This window comes from Pteronotus mesoamericanus, unplaced genomic scaffold (assembly GCF_021234165.1).
Source record: "Pteronotus mesoamericanus isolate MK-2021 breed Mesoamerican mustached bat unplaced genomic scaffold, CSHL_Meso_final contig_74, whole genome shotgun sequence".
Taxonomy (NCBI): domain Eukaryota; kingdom Metazoa; phylum Chordata; class Mammalia; order Chiroptera; family Mormoopidae; genus Pteronotus; species Pteronotus mesoamericanus.
Genome location: NW_026555247.1, coordinates 27,341,746 through 27,353,934, shown reverse-complemented (window position 1 = coordinate 27,353,934; position 12,189 = coordinate 27,341,746). Strand labels below are relative to the sequence as shown.

General features: G+C 50.5%; 1 protein-coding gene across 2 annotated transcripts in view; it reads left to right on the top strand.

The window, feature by feature from the left end:
- The window catches only part of MYO5B (myosin VB), a 284,649-nt gene that overhangs the window by 207,287 nt on the left and 65,173 nt on the right, over positions 1–12,189 (top strand). For both annotated transcript variants that reach the window (XM_054583631.1, XM_054583630.1), the window contains exons 15-17: positions 3,623–3,778; positions 4,713–4,810; positions 8,139–8,225. In XM_054583631.1, coding sequence (XP_054439606.1) covers positions 3,623–3,778; positions 4,713–4,810; positions 8,139–8,225 — 341 coding nt within the window. The remainder of the gene's footprint in view (positions 1–3,622; positions 3,779–4,712; positions 4,811–8,138; positions 8,226–12,189) is intronic.

The following is a 12,189-nucleotide window of genomic DNA, read 5'->3' as shown; positions in this document are numbered from 1 at the left end:
AGGTTAAAATGTGCCTGGAGAAGTTTTCAGTTTCTGCTCTTAAGCTGTGAATCCTTTCTGTGGGAGATGGGTAGATAAATAGATGGCAGAGCTTCTCTGAAGCAAGAAAAAAGGGGCTTACATTGTAAAATACTCTCATTGTTAAATCTGATTTCAAAGTTTGTCATATTTTTTTTTTAATGATCAGCATTTATTTATTTTTAATTATTTGTTTTAAAAATACCTGTGTCCAAAGGATTTGGAATACTGGATTCTCTAAGAAGCTGTATGACCCTAAGCACAGATAAATTCTGTCCATCGATCTCATGCACACAACTGCAGATGCCCCTCTTTCTGTACTCTGAGGGGAAAAGAACCTCAAAGTTAACTTCTTTCTCCTCCTACCCACTCTTTTTGGCATCTAGATTTTGGTTTTATTGATATAATTAATCAGATGGTTAAGAAAATCAGAATACCAATTTAATTAAGTTAAACATATGGATGGCATATATTTAAATATCACATGAGCGATTGTCCTTAAATTCTGCTTTTTGTCTCATCACATTGCGAAGGTTAAGTGGCTTCGCCTTGCTGGTATCAAAGCCGCCTATTGACGGCTTCGTTTCGATTGCAGCTCTTGGGGACTATTTTGTTGCTAGGGAACACCCTGCACGTGGTTTATGAGGACCATGATTGTAGTTGTCGATCCTCAAAAGTCGAAGGGTGTCCTATGGTTTTGGTATGTGCTCCTGACCTTAGAACTTAATAGATTTCTCACAGAAAAAAAAAAAAAGCCACTATTAATGAGTTCTGTACATTAGACCTCACAAACAGTGTAATCACAAAGTTGGTAGTGCCTGCCCGTGACGCAAACATTTGGAAGTCCCTTTCAGAAAGTTTGTGACTTGGAATACTTTAATCAGTGTTGTGTTTTGACATGACAGACTGAATCCCAGGGATGTCTTTAGAAAGAGAACCTGCCTTCAGCCTCTCACGACTTCCCTCTGGAATTTTCCTGACGCCAGAGGGAAATTTCTGATGGGGCATGTGGCCCCTTCTCACAGGGGCACTGGCTGCCTGGGACCAGTCCACAGAACCCCTGTGCCTGGCTGTCCTCTCCCGGGGCCCCTCATTTTCTTCTCTTTCTGTCGCTCCCCATGTTCTCGGTTCACCTGTGCAATGGGGGCTTTCGGACAGTGAAGCCCAGCGAATGTTTACACAAAGATTAGTGGACAAGGTCTGTATTTGGAGAAAACTCTGGCTGTTGGGTAGAACATGTTTGGATGAAGGTGCACCTGGAGCTAGGCACTCAGGTTTTAGGTGACTGAGAATATTGATCCCGGAGAGATCTCAGGTAGCCCTGCACTAGGGTAGCACTGTTCTGGTTGATTAAGGAAGGTCTGTGGAGACTTAACCATGGACAGAACTTGATGGTTGATTCGGGTAAGAAGCGCAGTGATGGCAGGATCCCTAACTTAAATTTAGGAAGACAGTAGGTGAGGGAGTCCGGGCCGGGCTGAATTTGGAGTTGCCCAGGGAACGCCCAGGGCGAAGGCGACCCTGAGCAGATAGCGGGGACTGTGGGCCACGGAAGGGAAGATGATCCAGACGGGAGGCGGGCATAACAGAGACCAGGGAATGAGTGTTAGAAAAGACGAAGGGTGAGGACGTGGTCCTGGGAAACCGCACTGTGAAGGAAAGACAAGCCAGAAGTCCAGTCAGGGAAAGGTGCTGGAGCGGACCAGCGAGGAAGGTGGGCAGAGAGCTGGAGCGTGGGGAGGGGAGGCATGCCAGGGACGAGGCCTTCAGAGAGGAGTCAGGGTCCGCGGCCTGGAGGCCTTCAAAGACATCAGGCAGGCCGAAGAATGACACTGCAGCACCCCAACCACTGGATTTGGCCAGCAGGGTCCCCCAGAGTTGCTCCCAAGATCAGCTCCTGCAGTGCGGGGCGGAGGCCAGGGGGTGTTTGATGGAGGCAGGTGTGAGAAGGGGTGGCGTGGAAGGTGCTGGACACCTTGCTCCAGGTTGCCCCGGGTAAGACGAGAGACAGGAGCAGCAGCTGAACGGGGAGATTTTTTTTTTTTTAAGCATAAAAGTCTCTTGAGCATAATTCTTTGTTTAGGGGAAGGAGCCAGTGACCAGGGAGAGATTACAGGTAGGAGAAAATGCAGGAGTTCAGGAAGTGAGTTAAAGGGATTAGCTGACTCCATCCTCTCTGCTTTGCAGATGAGAAAAGGAAAATCTCGTCAGGTGAAGAGGTGGGCCATGGGTCAGGCAGCTTAATTAAGGGGCAGAGTCTCATTTAAAAGTCAGCTCTTCGGACCCTTGCTCTGTGCCCTTCCTGCTATTTCACTTTTCCTTCCACAAATCTGCTCGGTTATAATCTCAGCCAGTCTCCTAATTCCTCCGGGCCCTGGACACAGTGCCTGTCGTGCGGGGGACCTCAGCTGCTCCACGCGCTGGAGCTAGAGTGGTCTTCTCCGAAAGATCGCCGATCATCTCTCTGTGCTGTGCTGCTGCTAGGGGCTCTGGAGCCAGGCTGTCTGCGTGCAAATCCTGGCTTTGCCACTTAACTAAGCCTGTGATCTTGGGCCCTCAGCCTCCATTTCGCCATCTGTAAGGTGGGCTGTAGTGGTGCTTATACCACGTGGTTATTGGGAGAACTGAGTGAGTTCCTATATGCCTGGCACACTCTAAGTGTTCAATAAATGTTAGGGCCTGTTATTTTTTTTTTTTTTTTTTAAAAAGGCCCTTTGCATTGCTCTTAGGATAAAGACCAAAATCCTCAACCAAGGCCCTGCGCAACACAAAGGCCATCTTATTTAGTTAATCTCATAACAATTCCATGTGTCATTCTTACCTCCATCACACTGACAACTAAATAAAAGCTCAGGGAAGTTACGTAACTTTATGAGATCCACTAATAATAAGTGTGGAAACTGTTAATAAAACGTAGTTCTATTAAAGTATAGCCAACTGCTACTACCCCATCGGAAGGATTTTTTTGCCTGTCTTTGAAGGTTAAAAAGATTGTCTGGGAAAGTGACTCTTCTTTTTCCCTTCTTTAAATTGAAGTAGAATTCTTAGACCAAAATTTTACGCTTTTAAAGTGTACAATTCGGTAGTAGTTTTTAGTGTATTCACCAAGTTGTCTGTCACCACTCTGCGTTCTAGAATGTTGTCTTCACTCCAAAAGGAGAGTCTGTACCCACGAGCCCGTCCCTCTGCTTTCTCCCCCGCCCCCCTGCCCCACCCCCCACCACAGCAGCCACAACACCGCTTCCCGTTCCCTGGGTGGTTCATGTACATGGAATCCCAGGGTATGATTTTTTATTACTGGTTTCTTTCACTTGGCAGTTTCCAAGGTTCATCCATAGTGCAGCATGTATCAAAACATCATTCCCTTATATTGTTGAGTGGTAGTCCATTATATGGACGTACCACATCCTGTGTATCCTCAGTTGATGGGCGTTTGAGTTGTTCCTGCTTTGTGGCTGCTGTGAACATTGGTGTACAAGTTTTAACACACGTTTTCACTCCTCTTGGGTATATATTGGAAAGCTACTTTGAAAGAATTTCAGCAAAGTTCAAGTGAAAGTCCAAAAGATCTTGTTTTCAATGTCCTCCCTGTGTTTGTTTCCAGTTCCCACTAGTGGCCGACTTGTTCCATGATGACAAGGACTCTGTTCCCTCCTCCACCGCGTCTGCCAAGGGCTCGTCCTCAAAGATCAACGTTCGCTCCGCCAGACCCCAGCTCAAAGCCTCCAACAAGGAGCACAAGAAAACCGTAGGCCACCAGGTCAGCCCTGGCGCTTGTGGCAGGAAGCCTGGGCCGTGGCGCATGCGCAGGGCTGGCCACTGTAAGCGAAGGGTGGCTATGGAGCCAGAGGGAGGCCAAGTGGCCTTGGCCCCCTGCCCCCAGCCCCTGTTTCCCCAGCCCCGGCGCCCCGGCTCCGTCCTTCTTTGCTGTGTGGGGAAGGAAACTGCGAAACCTCATCTAGAGGGAACAACCACGAGAGGGAAAGGGGGCAGCTGCAGTCTCAGTGCATTTAATCCCTCTGGCTGGAATGTTCCAGCACCACAGGTGCCCAGCGGGAGAAGCGAGAGGGTCTAGAAGCCGTCAGGCATGCAGGAGAGTTAAGAGAGCCTGGGACTCAGAAAACTGAGAAACAGCCTCCACTGCTTTGGGGTCTTCATGGGATGGTCTGTCCTGTGTGTCTCCCAGGAGAAGAAAGCAGAGCGCCTGCCAAGCCCCTGGCAACACTAACCTCACTCTGTCACTGGATTTGCCCATTCCGGACATTTCATATAAATGCAGTAACTTCCGGAACCCCCAGGCAGCGGACATGCAGACTCCAGGGCTCCGCTGTAGGAGTGCGAGGCCCCAGGCACAGCGATCATCTCTCGTGGCACTTGCTCGCCTCTCATGTCCTTTGCTGCACAACACTGAGTTAGGCACATCAGGGGGTGGTCGCTCCCCATTTGGTTTCAGGAGCCCTGAGGCCAGAGTACAGGGAGGACTTGATTTTAGTTGTCCAGGAGGTAGGAGTGTCAGCACTAGAATCGGACCCCAGGACTCTGAATTTCTTCCTGGCCTGGATTAACAATAATAATCAAACAGTAATAGTTAACAACCACTACCACCAGTCTGTAGGCATTCCTTTATGTTTATTATGCATCCACAAAATGTTAAAGGTGAATAAATAATCAGGCACTGGCTTTTGCCTCCCCAGTTCCGCACCTCCCTGCACCTGCTCATGGAGACCCTGAACGCCACCACGCCACACTATGTCCGCTGTATCAAGCCCAACGATGAGAAACTCCCCTTCCAGTAAGTGTGCACAGGCATTGGCCCGCTGCTTGCGGCCAAGCCCATCCAGCACAGCCCCTTTGTGCTTCCTCAGGGTTTCAGGAGGGACAGGGAACAGGCAGGCCCAGCTTCACAGTGGTTTGCAGTCTTCAGCGGGATGAATGGCTGATCTTACACTCCCCAGATGGTCTACATGCTGAATACAGGCCCACAGACATTTACCAAGGTCACCTGTCTGCTGCCCAGGAAGCTTCAAGGGGACGAGAGGATAGAGCTCCCCCTTCTCATGTCGCTTACAGTGGTGTTGAGGGTCCCCCCATCCTCTGTCACTTGCGGTGGTGTTGAGGACAATGCACACTCGAATCTGATAGAGAAGCATGTAAACGTGTGCCGCTAAACGCTGATGTGTGTGTCTCACAGCAAATACTGGATTCAGGCATGGGAGGCTCACTGGCGTGGTCAGGAAAGGCTGCTTGCCTTGAAGCAACTTGATCGCCAGTGCCGTGACGGGTGATAACACACTCAGGTGGCCCTGCTTCTCCCGTCCTCTCTGCCACGGAGTTTCCAGAGCCGTGCACCTTTGCCTGCCTTCCCTCGCTCCTCAGCCAACTCTGATCCAAATTCCGCCTCTAGCCCTGCCTTGAAAATTTTCTTCCAAGTCTATCCATTCTTACATAGTTGATTCTACCCAAATCTGTAGAGCCATGATGCTTAAATATTTTTGCTATCTCTGGTCCCTGCCCAGTTCCAGGCCTTGGTGTCTGCAGGCCCTGCTGCAGCTTCATTCGCCAGCTGCCCTTTGGCCTGTTGGAAATCAGACTCATCCCTTCCCTGGCAGGTTCCTCTTTATTTGCTCTCTGTTGGAGTAAATGGCACAACCGTCTCCTGACATCACTCCGGCCCAAAAAATGACTCCCAGACTAGAAACCTGAGTCACTCTGGGTCACTGTCCTCCAGTAGGACTTTCTGTGATGACAGAACTGTCCTGTAATCTGCGTTGTCCAACATGGTACCTGCCAGTCATAAGGGGCTATTGCGTGCTTGGAACGTGGCTAGTGGGATTGAGAAACTGAATTCCTGGTTTCATTTCAATTACATTCAGATACTCACAGGCGGCTCATGGCTACCATAGGGGACAGCATAGCCCTCGATTCTTTCTCCTCCCTTCCTCCCCTGAGCCCGAGCATTGTCAAAACCCCATTGAGGCAAAAGCCTCTCACGTTGGTCTCCCTTCTGCCTGTCTCCATTGTCACCTTGTTTCCGACTGTCCCCATTTCCTGAATGGGATGCTGCCCTGGGCCTTCGGAATGGCCTCCCCTCTGCCTGTTTTTCTATCACCCCGAGTCTCTGCACAGGCTATATCCTCCGGCCAGAAAGAACTATACTTAAAAAATGTTAAAGTGCTTCCCATCTTTCTGATTTCCTTTTCGGTCCTAGCATAATAACTTTCTGTGAAATAATTTATTTTGGCCACTCCGACTGTCAGAGTGAATAACTGAACTGCCTCGGCCGTTCCTTTCATTTGATAAAGCTTGACTTGCACTCACACGGGCCCTGTGCCGGAAAAGGTTAGGAAGACAATATTGCACCAGCCTTCCATGAAGCGTGCACATCGCTCACTCTTTTCCCTTCCTCCGAATTTCTGAGACACGCTCAGGAATTCCTCCCGCCCCTGGTGGCATCTGTTTACCGGCTGACTGCGGAAGAAAAGAGGCGGTTAGAGGAGCAGCATGTGTGAAAGACATAGATTGTGTGTGAAGGGCAAGAGCAGGAGAGAAGAGGGGAGGGCTGGGTTCTGGCTCGGGCCCCGACAGCTATGACCTTGGGCAGTTTATTCATCAGACCCTGGGACCGGCCGTGTGCTTTTTTTCATGTTGGCCGTCCCCTTCCAAGCGAGAGAAGATGCTGGGGGACTTTGAAAGGGACTTTCTGGTCTTAATATCCCATTTTTCTAAGACCTTCCTTTGTCTTTAGGACCGAAACTCTTCCTCCCAGTAAAGAAAGAGCAGCAAAAACTGAACTGACTCAGAAAAACTGAGTTCTAGCCTAAGCTCCGCCACCCGGGGTTTGGCTAATCACAAGCTAGTCCTTTATGCCTCATTTCTCCATCTGTTAATTGTGGTTAAAAAAAACTATGAATGGATTCAAGAAGATAATTTATATGATTAAAATATACAACATGATCTACATTATCCTAGAAGGCAAGCGCTGCGTCCCTCCCCCGATTCCGTGCAACCGGGCTTCCTCAGCCTCGGCGCGATTCACACCGGGGGCCGGGTGGCCCTCCGTCTTGCCGCTGCCCTGGGCATGGCAGCAAGCTCAGCGCCCTGGCCGCTACCCGACACGTGCTGGTAGCCTCCCCGCCATTGGGACAGCTGACGGCGCTTCAAGACATGGCCAAATGTTGCTTGTAGGACACAATCCCAGCCAACCCCAACAGTCTTCCTCTGGTTTCTTGTAGCAATTTAACCATACCTATTGCTTGCCGCCCTGTGGGGTACGCCTTCTGTACCCCCACCTCCTCTGCACGTGGGGATACTCTTAGGACGCCTGACCACATCTTACTTTATTCTCCGCTTTCCTAAATACATGTGCTAGAGTAAATACTGGGTTTTCAGAGCTAGGCTTAGCATTGCAGAGCATGCAAGTTGTTGAAGACGTTTCTTTTATCTCTAGACACAGGAAGATAAAGTTCTTCACCTGTGGGATTCTGAACTGAGCAGCTACCATGGTAATAACGAACAATGTGTGCCCTTATGTGGTGCCAGGTGCTGTTCTAACTGCTTTCTTGGGCCAGTACATTTCATCTTTACACTAACCCTATAAAAGGGGTACTGTTATTACCCCCATTTTATAGATGAGGAAACTGGGGTCCAAGGGGTTAAGTTACTTGCCCCAAATTACATGAGCAGCTGAGCAGGGGCCGTGTCACCATTCAAGCCCAGAGATGCCTGGAGCTCACTCTTGTATCTCCTGAGCCACATGAGGCTTGTAGTACCAAGGGTATGTGTTTTGGCCGTTGAGTTAAGACAGGTCCCCATGTGGATGGAAATAATACAAGAAGGCTCTGGAGAGGAGGCAAGCAGGAGCCTTGAAGGGTCAACAGAATTCAAGTAAGCAAGGAGGAGGGGTATCCCAGCTGAGGCTGAGAATGTGCACAGCGCTGAGGTGCTGAAACGGCTCACGCCCCTGCCGATCGGTGTCCTTTACTCTGTGCTTTCACCTGCCCTTGTGTTCAGTGGTGCAGGATGACCGGTAACTCGGGGCGAGAGGAGGTTGTCTTCCTTCTCTCCTGTTCTGGTTCATCTTTGCAGGATGGCCTCTTATTGCTTATCTTGTTGTTTTGCAGCTTTGACCCCAAGAGAGCAGTGCAGCAGCTCCGAGCATGTGGGGTGTTAGAGACCATCCGGATCAGCGCGGCCGGCTACCCGTCCAGGTAGGTGCCCACCGGCCACGCCCTAGGCTCAGCCCAGGACCCCCTCGTGGGCTATTAGCCAGAAAGAGATCCTCAGAATGTTCCCGAACATGGAGGGCCCAGGCAGGATGCGGACAGAATAAGTACTTCGGTTTGGTCTGAAGAGTGCAGTGGCATCCTCTGGGGCGGCTTTTCCGATTTCTGGTCGGCATTGATCTGGGCGATGAGCTAGCCAGAGCTGCAAAGAGGGTTTCTCCTGTTCTCAGCGCCCTCGTCGTCCCTTTTACCACCCCCTCCCTTTTTTATTGTGGTAAAAAAAAAAAACCCACAACCATAATATTTACCATCTTAACCACTTTTAGTGTGCAGGTCAGCGGCATAGGCACATCCATGCTGTCACGCCGCCATCACCGCCATCCCTTCGCAGAGCTCTTTTCATCTCGCAGAATTGAACCTCCACACCCACTAAAGTAACTCCCCATCCCTCCCCCCGCCCGGCCCTGACAACCCCCGTGGCACTGCATCTGTGCGATTTTGATGATTCTGACCATTTCCTGTGAGTGGAGTCATACACTGTTTGTCTTCTTGTGACTGGCTTATTCCACTCAGCATAACGTCTCCTCAAGGTTAGCCTGTGTTGCAGCATGTGTCAGAATGTTCCTTTTTAAGGCTGAATAATAGTCCATTGTAGGTATATGCCACTTTTTGTCTATCTGTCAGTGGACTCCTTTGCCTTTTAATATAGAATCAAATCTATGGTGGAAAACGCAGTTTGAGTTAAAGCGCCGCCATTGCGGTCCCCATGCACTGGGATGAGCCCGTCAGCCACCAGCGCCTGCTGAAGCGCCGCCAGACTGTGGGTGCCCTCTGGACGCGCGCCTGGGGCGGGGGTGGTGGCGACCACCTAGCTCTCGTGAAATCATACTGTTCACCAGTGTCACGGGCCAAACATCAGCTGAGAATTGGCTGAGCAGAGCCATGTTGCAGGCCAGAGCCTGTGGTGTTCCCTGTGTCCTAAGAACCCCCTACGTGTGGGGAGGTGGGGACGGGGGGGGCAGGGAGAGAGTCAGAAACGGGGGGGGGGGAGACGGGGCCCAGCCCCCTCCTCCCTGCTCTCCCCACCTGGTGCTTTCCCACAGCACTGGAGGGACCATTTCCTAAGCAGTGGCTAATTACCCAGAAACAACCTAACCATCAATAGTGAGGCCTGGGAAGGAAGCTGCTGATGGACTTAGGAATTTGCATTTGACCTGGAAAGCCCGGAATTGTCACTAATTTGCATAACCAGGCAGCTTTTCAAACCTCAGCAGGTTCAGGCATTGTTCAGAATGATCTGCTCTAGCCAGGGTTGGAGACTATTATTCTTTTCTCTTCAACCACATCCCTTGCTGCTTAGAGAAAAGACAGGCAGTGTCCTGGGGCCTCACCTCATTTTTGAACTTCAGGTCTGAACACAAGTCACTGACAACAGCAGGATTAATGGAGGGAGCCAAGCGTGTCCCTAGATGAAGGCTCTGCCTTCCTTCCCTGGCTGCCCTGCAGTGCCTGGCATCAGCCTTTGACTGAGGGAATGGGGCTCAGGCCACGGGCCTAACAGTTGACTTTTGAGGTGAAAGTACTGTAGTCTGGCCAGTTAGACTACCTTTCAGCGACTGCTCCAAGCACAGCGTTCAGATGGGGCCTACGTAGTTCATTCAGCCTAAGAATGAGACAAGGACCTTAGGGAGCTGCTGAGCCCCTGGTTTTCAAACTATGCGCTACAGGCAGTCGGACTCCACTCCTGCTCCTGGGCTGTCCTGTTTGCTGGTCTCTCAGAAAGGTTTCTTCAGTCCAGGCTTTCTCAAAGCTTCATCACAACCCATTAGTGAGTCAGGAAATCGATTTAATGGGTTGTGACCGACGTCTTGTTTTTTAATGACATGACTTGGGATGAAAATATAAGATGGAAATGGGTGGTAGAGAGGATGCTGTGACATGACCTTATATCAGTTTTATATATAGGTATGGGGACGTCACGATTTAAGTGTACTTTCACAAATGAGACCCAGAGAAGAAAGTGAGCTGCTCAAGGTCACCAGCTGGTTGGTGGTTGAGTTAGGGCTAGAACCGCCCTTCGTCGGCCTGCTGGGTGGTGGTTGCCAAGCACCTTACTGCCCACGCCAGTGAGGTGTTGACATCTAAGCAGAGGAGTGAGGCGTAGGGCAGAGTCCTCTGGTCTGCCCCACAGGGCAGGGCCCAGCCCTGAGGCCTTGCATAAAACTTCTCCCTGCTCACTCCAACTTGTGAAAAATAAATAAACAAAAAAAAAAACCCAGTTCAGGCTGTAGACCATAGTCTGGGCTCCAGCTAAAGGACACTGGTGATTCAACCCCAGGGCCTTGGTGTCAGGCCTGGGTTCCAGTGTCAACTTCATGCCTTTCCGCTGGGTGACCTCAGATGAGCACATTAATCTGTCTGAGCCTGGGTTCTCTTATCATTAAATAGAATGATCATATTTACTTCACAGGTGGTTGTGATGAATGAGATGATGCATTTACAGTTCTCAGCACAGTGCCATGTGTTCAAGCTTTTAATAACGTGTTTATTATTCATTCAGATATAAGCAAGGAGCCACATCCCTATAGGTATAATTATGTGGGTAGAACATGTCTATACCAGAAATGTCTGACTTTGTTTTTGTGAAATCCTGATGTGTCTTAAACTGTTGAGGTCCTTCCGTAAGAAACTTCAGGATCACAGGTCCTTCCAGCCACACCTATGCTGCCCAGTACAGAGGCCTGGAGGCGAACGGAGAAACGTAGCTAATTTTTGTACAAAACCTATATTTGGTGCTAACAGTGGGCTTGCCACATGGGAGGCATGAACATTGGCACTGTATCAAGCCAGGGGAGAAGAGGCAAGGGAAGCACGTGGCCCATGCCATTCTAAGGCCGGTGGAACCTTGGGGACCCATGTCAATATGTGAAGAATCCACCCGTTTCACCCAGCACTTTGTAATGGAATGGATTGTTCCATAGTGGGACAAGTGACTTGCAGAGGGGATGGAGCTCTGTTCTTGTGAACGTCAGTAAAAGGCTGACTGTCCTGGGGTGGTGTGGTCAACAGCAGACCATGCTGCAGGCAGAGGCCACCTGTGAGTCATCGAGCTTGCTCACAGCCTCACTGTGAAAGCCGAGGGACAGTGTGTCAGCCACGCTCCTGCAGGCTTTTCTGCCGTGGTACAGAATCATCTGTTTGGGGGATGGAAGAGGAAGGGGGCGAGGGTTTTAGTCCCGTGGTCTCACATGGGCTTTATGTAGAATGAGAAGATTTTCTTGCCTTCATGGTGTCTGTGTGTCCTACTCCGGGTCTCATCCTGTATCCAGCGTTAGCCCTGTGCTGGGGGCTGTGAGGAATTTAGGGTGTAAGTGCCGGCCCCACCTGCCAGGAGTTCACAGTCTGGGAGAAGTGATACGAGTCTAAGCCACTTAGAAAACAACACGTAATCAGGTGCAAGTTTGGAAGGATCCAGGCTTCGTGGAGGAGGTGGGATTAGAGCTGGGCTTGAAGGGTGAGGGGCACTTGGATTGGCAGGGAGACGGCGGGAGGCCCAGGGTGGAAGGAGCGGTAACGTGTCTTTCCCATCCAGTGATTCGGGAAGAGGCCTTCCCTGCCAGTGCAGGCCCCACGCCTGCTGTCCGGCCCTCCAGCCGCAGCGTCCGGAGAGGCCAGGTGTGCTTTTCGCCTCGTCAGACCGCCTCTTCCTCGGCAGCAAAGAGGGGGCGTTTCCTCCAAGTCTTTAGACCCGTGGAGATAACGGCTTCTCCGACTGTTCGTTCCGTCTGGCTCCCGTCACAGTTGCCAGCAAAGTTGCGATGCCCACAAACTTGGAGGCCCCGTGCAGGGATGCTGATGGCTGTCTCTTCCTGCCTTCCCGATTGTTTCTGCCTTCTTTCTGGCAGATAATTACAAGGGCTTCTCTACCTTTTGTTTTTGTAATTGCAGG